General features: G+C 39.4%; 1 protein-coding gene across 1 annotated transcript in view; it reads left to right on the top strand.

Moving 5' to 3' along the window:
* The window catches only part of si:dkey-192p21.6 (uncharacterized protein LOC565246 homolog), a 30224-nt gene extending 24922 nt beyond the window's left edge, over window positions 1-5302 (top strand). The window contains exons 15-17 of the mRNA XM_034682347.1: window positions 1503-1573; window positions 2598-2710; window positions 5045-5302. Of these exons, the coding sequence (XP_034538238.1) occupies window positions 1503-1573; window positions 2598-2710; window positions 5045-5226 (366 nt within the window). The 3' untranslated portion in view covers window positions 5227-5302. The remainder of the gene's footprint in view (window positions 1-1502; window positions 1574-2597; window positions 2711-5044) is intronic.
* The last annotated feature ends 1062 nt before the right edge of the window (window positions 5303-6364 follow it).

The raw sequence follows: 6364 nt of genomic DNA on the forward strand, positions 1-6364 counted from the left end.
AGGCTTTAAAGGAAATTAAAAAGGTTTTAAGAAAAGGACGACAATACGTCACAGAAAATAGAAAAGTATAGATTAAGAACATTAAAATGATAAATGAAAAAGGAAATGATATAACAAGAAAAAGTTAAACAAATCAAATTACTACAAAACAGGAAGTCCAGAAATAAAAGCAATGGGTCTTTTCATTTGTGAATCAGGAAAGATTCTGCCTGTTGCCTCAATTTAATGCCAATAATCTAATAAATTACATTACAAACCTTCTCTTGATGTTGAATCTTATTAAGTATCATTTTGCAGAAAATGATTTAGGAAGTGAAAATAAACGTACATCCATTTGGCTTCTCCCAGAGGCAGAGAGAGAGGAACTAGAAAGGATGAAATACAGAAGCTTTTATGTTTACCACTGAACATTTTGCATGGTTTAAAAAGTGAGTGTTGTTATATGAGAGACAATAGTGTTGGAGATATAATACTCAGTCTTATACAGTTCAAAACAACCAAGACTTCCATAAGAATAACATCAGAATGGATGGTTTTAACTCATCATTAGAAGAGATACAGATCAGGTCTATGACTTTAACATATCTGTTTTATGTTCATGTATGATCGTTCTGGGTCCTTTTTTTAATCAAGTGTTTTCATAAAGCAGAATCTGTTTTACAGATTACACATTGTTTTTCATATATTTTCACCTCTGAGAGGAGACAGGAAGCAGAGCTGCACTACCTCTAGTTTCAGACATGTGCTCTTAACATTAGCAGGCCTCCTCATGGAGCTCATTTCTGCATGGCCCCCTAACCGCAGAACTGATATTATGCAGGAGAGGCTCGTAGAAAATGTTAATGACAAGCGGTGTTTTACACTGTAGTAGGATTTTGAGAAGTGGATTGATATTCAGGAGCAGCTATGCGTCCTCCTCTTATTAAACAACAGCCCCTGTTAATTAAAGTCCAACGATCAGGCTGCAGAAGTGAGAGATTGAAATTGAGCGAATGTCCCACATACCAGCTCCATTCCACATCCTGCCGCCTGCATAGCCTGGAGACTCAATCCAGCTTCGGCTAGGCTATTTCGACACAATTGATTCTGTCATCTATACACATGATGGATATCCACTTTTACAAGCATGATTGGATTCAGATCCACAGACCCGGGTTCTTCTTTGAAACAGAAATGTTGTCTTAAGTATCTCACTGATATGTAAAAGTAAATAAAGAAGATAATACATTTCAGAGTTCATTAGATTATACACAGCTCTTCTTTTAACGGGGTCATTCAGGGTGTGGACTCAGTGGCTCTCATCATGTCAGCGTGAATAATCAAGCTGGCATATTTACAGTATGATATTGTGTGTGTTGCTTCACGGACCTTGTTCATTGACGATAAGGTAATCGTTTAACCTGCTGGACTCGCTTGATTCAGTTGCTTCACGTTTTAGCAGCCTAATGTAGCTTGCTTTATCACCCGACATCGATTTGAAATCTGTTTCATTTCCACCCTAGGGAATCTCTGCAGCCATCCTTTCTAAGTGCACGCGAGATGGAGGATTTATACCTGTCAATAAAAACCTTTGGTAAGTGCTTCCTGACCCTCTTAATACAGCCACTTTTCTCACAAAAGAAAGGATGGATTTTCCAGCAGGCACAAATCAAGGATGCTAAGACACTCTAACTTTCCTGTTACGACAGCTTCAACTGTAAATAATCACCCGGGCTGTCAGGAGTGTGAGGTGGAGCAGTTACACATCCTACATGATAACTCTTCCTTACAGCCAGCAAAATAAAGGATGCTTTATCCTGTCTACCCAAGAGGCACTCCCCACACATTCTACCAGCTCTGTGTGATGGAGTGGGATCAGGCTGGAGGAGAAAAGCACGAGGATGATGACAGTGTTCCCAAACTATCGTACGCCTTTTTGGTAAAACAAGCCACAGGATTTTGATTCATGTTTTGTAACAGTAGTGCATAAAAAACAGAGCATTTACTGCCACATCTAACTTTACAGCCTGAGCATTTGTTGCACTCCCGCATTAGCTTTAATATGATGTCAATCATTTTAATGTTGTAGCAGGAAGACTACCATTTAGTCTGTGATGTGTAAGCAAATTCCTCCTGATGATCCACAGGGGTTCATCCCTCGCTATTACCTGCCGAGCTTTTATAGGCAGTTTATCATGCAAAGGTTATTGAGCTCTTGCCCACATCCCTGCCTGAATGTCTAGAAGTAATTACATCTCCGCCAAGAGTCCATTTTGGCCCCACTTCTGATGAGATGAAAATTTAAAAAGCCCAGTGCAGGAAGGCTCCTGGAGGCAGCCATTTTACATTAGACGATATTACATCAAACATTCTTGCACTTAGAAGCAGACAAGGACATGGCTGGCTGGCACGGCTCCACGGGGCATGTGCCAAGGATCTGCTGCGGATGCTTTAAGACCAATCCAGCAGGCTGGCCCACAGTTTGGTTGTGAGTTTATACAGTACAGGAATACTGGCATGGACGTCTAGTATATATCATGCTACTAACATGTTTGTGTCGCCCCTAAAGAAGCACAAACGATGCTGTTGTTGTAAAGTGTTTCTAATGGTCTTTCCAGGTCATTGTCCTATGTGATGTGTATGGGCTGCTTCTCCTTCCTGCTGCTGGGAGGCATGTACTTCATCACTGATACCAAGAGCTGGTGGGGAGGACAGCCTTTTATATTCCCAGGTAAAATTCACAAGTCAAAGGGCCTGTGCATTATACTGATATGTGCTCTTTATTCTATCTCTGATTTGAAATGTATTAGATTTTACAAACACTCAAGTAAAGAGACAAATAATGACGATATGATGAGAAAGAAAACAGACAAAAACAAAATCAAACACAATTAAATACATTAAAAAAATGAAGAAAGGGGGAAAATAAATTTTAAAAAAAAACAATCCCAAAACAAACAGACAAAAATAAAACAAATCTAAATTTAAATAAATTAAATTTAAAAATGTAAGAAAGGGGAAAATAAATAAAAAAAAACAATCCCAAAACAGACACAAATAAAACAAATCTAAATTTAAAAAAATTTAATTTAAAAATGTAAGAAAGGGGAAAATAAATAAGACAACAACCCCAAAACAAACAGAAGAAAATAGAATGAAACTAAATTTAATTTCATTTAAAAATTAAAGAAAAGGGGGAAAATAAATTAAAAAAAACAACCCAAAACAAGGAGACAAAATAATATGAAACAAAATTAAATTAAATTAAAATGTTAATAATAAAAAAGGGGTAAAATAAATAAAAAAAACAATCCCAAAACAAACAGAAAAATGCATAAAATTTACAGATTACTCACAGCAAGAAACCGTGTGAGCATAACTAGTCCAACAAGAGAAAAATATCATACACACCGTTATTCACACACATGCATATTTATGCACACATAAATGCTTTACATTATGCAATAACAAACCTTAGAAACATGAGTTCACACTTGAAGCCCCTGAAGAGACAGTACTATGTATTATGATGTTAGACAAGCAACAGCTCGTACCCTCAGTGGGTGACCCAAATACAGTAGTTGCATTATCGACAGAGATAGTAAGCATTCACAGCTGCTGAACATAGTGGAGCATTTAGCAGAGCGGTTACCAAAACAGAGAAAAAGGAGACCAATTGTTGAACTAGCATTCCCAAAGCTGTCAGAAACATGACTCCACATGAGTTCTTAGATTGCTGTGTTGCCATTGGATGTGTAAAACGGCAAAAACAAGCTCACCAGGTCAACTTGTAATTTGATGATACATCAGTGTCTTAACAATGGCTCATATCCAATACACTAGACGTACTTTGAGTTGGAGCTGCCCCTACCTCTGCTGTCAGTGTGTGAATCCCCACTGCCTAGTGGACTGAGTTAAATCAAAGAAGCTAACAGTGGTAAATGGATATCAACTGACTACAAGGCCAGTCCACATTGTGAAAGTCTCAGATCTGAGGGATGTCCTCATGTTGACTGGTCATATGATCTACTGTCAAGGGGAACAATAGTGTGAGATGGTTATAATACTTTAAGGCAGTTCATAAAACACAGAGCTGCTGAAGCGGCATTAAGGCCCTGGAAATGGAAGATGCAGTAGCCTAACTTACTTCAAAGGTCCAAGCAGGACGATGGTTTCATGCAAACAGGACCTGCATGAACGCACAAAACAACCAAAGTGGAACGCCATGAAGTGCAAACAATGTGGCATTAGCCAGGGATCAGTGGACGTTAGTGAGTAATCAATATGATCTCAGAATTACACCAAACTGACACTGATTGGACGTTCTGTGCATGCGCTCCTGCATATTTCTCAGTGTGCAAACAATGTTATCCAAAACAACAACTGTCCATCACAGAATGAGCACTTTGAAGCTGTCGTCACAGTCCTGGTGTCGGACCACACTGGTGCATAAGAGCAGCATTTATATGATTATAAACCTAAAAGTCTCAATCATAAACTTCATTTGATTGCATGCATTTGATTCCCAAATAAAGGCACTGGTATAAGACTTGCTTTACAAATGCAAAATAATGTGGATAGGAATGATATTAATTGGCCTAGCGGTCAAAGCGCCTGCCACATATACAGAGGCTATAGTCCTGGTCGCAGCAGTTGAGGGTTCGACTCCAGGCCTCGACCCTTTGCTGCATGTCGTTCCCTGCTCCCCACACCTCCTGTCTCTCTTCAGCTGTCCTATCCAATAAAGGTGAAAATGCTCCAAAAAATATAACTTTAAATAAAAAATGCAGCATTAACTACTGAAATTCTGCAATGCATAAAAAAATCTTCATCAGTGGATCAGTTTGACAGCCTTATATTTTGTATGGTAGCAAACCTCACTGTAATCTACTGCAGTGGGAAACTCACCTGTCAACAAAGACAGCTGCTTGTTCGGCTCTCGTCACAATAAACATTTAGTACCTTTTATTGGTATTACAGGACTTTGGCTCACTGGGTGCTGATGTCATGATGTCATGTCCTGTTTAACAACGTCAAGTGTTTTATGTGCTCCTCTCTATCTCAGGGATGAATTCAATCTTCGTGTACGTGGGCCACTCTCTCCTGGGTTTTTACTTCCCCTTCAGCTGGGAGATGCGTTTCCAGGAGAGTCACTGGGAGTGGCTCTTTCAAAGCCTGTGGGGAACTGCACTGTGGGTAATCATTGCTTACCTGCTGTACAGGAAGAAGTTCTTCCTCAAAATATGAACCAAGATGTTAAAGACTGTATTCTATTTTTCAATTCTAAACAGATTTAATGTATTGATTAAATATTTTAACGTCAGCAGAGTTTGCTTCCATTAAATCCTTCCTACACCCTTTCACTTGATTCATTTTCCCTCATGCTAATATTGTAGTTCCTCTGAGATATGAAGCAGCTCAGAGGAGCCACCCTTTTGTTAAAACAAGCTGTAGGTGTTATAGTCTTCATCCATGAGACCTCTTTAAGCATCACACAGATCCTCAACAAGACACCTGATCCACCGACAGAGTGTGCAGCTGAGGATTTATGTGATGCCACTTGTTTTGTGTGCTGTATAGACTTATTAAACCAAATATATCAAAGTGGTACTTAACAAATTAGGCTGAGTGATTCCATTATACACAAGGCCGACCATTATGAGTCTGTTACCATGGCCACTCCTGTATCAGTGTGTTTGTGCACCAGTACCATCTGCTGTCTGAGCAACAGTACTTTAATAGGGGTCAAGATGAACAGCTTGAAGAGGAGTCTCACCGGGGACTAAAACATCTTACGCTCAATGTCAGAAGAAATCAGGGAAATTACAAATATCTGATTTATCACTCGAAGCTCTTTTCATGCTCAACATATTGAGCTACTGAGAGAAGGTTTATCTTCACATCCAGGTTATCTTTCCTTCACATGGCTGACCAGCTGGTGTTGTAACTTTCAGATGCTTTTATTGAGCGTAGAGTACTCAGCACTTCTGTAGAGGACAGTTTTGGCATGCTGGTGTGCCCTCAGCCTCAGGTCAGGTGGTACGCACATCATGAAAAACCATCCAGCTAATGAAATGAACCGTGCCACGCTCCTCCTCCTGACTGGTGTCATATTTCATCATCCTTAGAAGCCATCATAATATTTTCTGTATCGTCTGCTTCAGATAATTGTGTTTTGGTCATTTATATGAACAGGTTACTGTTTGACTCTCTGTCGGTACATCCTGCTGTCTTGTGCTACCTAACTACTGTGTTAGCGATGGGAATGAAGAGCAACATCTTCATTACATGAAAAGAAATCAATGCAGACTCACCACAGAGGTATAATTATATCTGCAGAGTGGCGAGCAGTAACTGTATCAGCATTATGAACCAAATCACATTA

This window comes from Notolabrus celidotus, chromosome 4 (genome assembly GCF_009762535.1).
Source record: "Notolabrus celidotus isolate fNotCel1 chromosome 4, fNotCel1.pri, whole genome shotgun sequence".
NCBI lineage: Eukaryota > Metazoa > Chordata > Actinopteri > Labriformes > Labridae > Notolabrus > Notolabrus celidotus.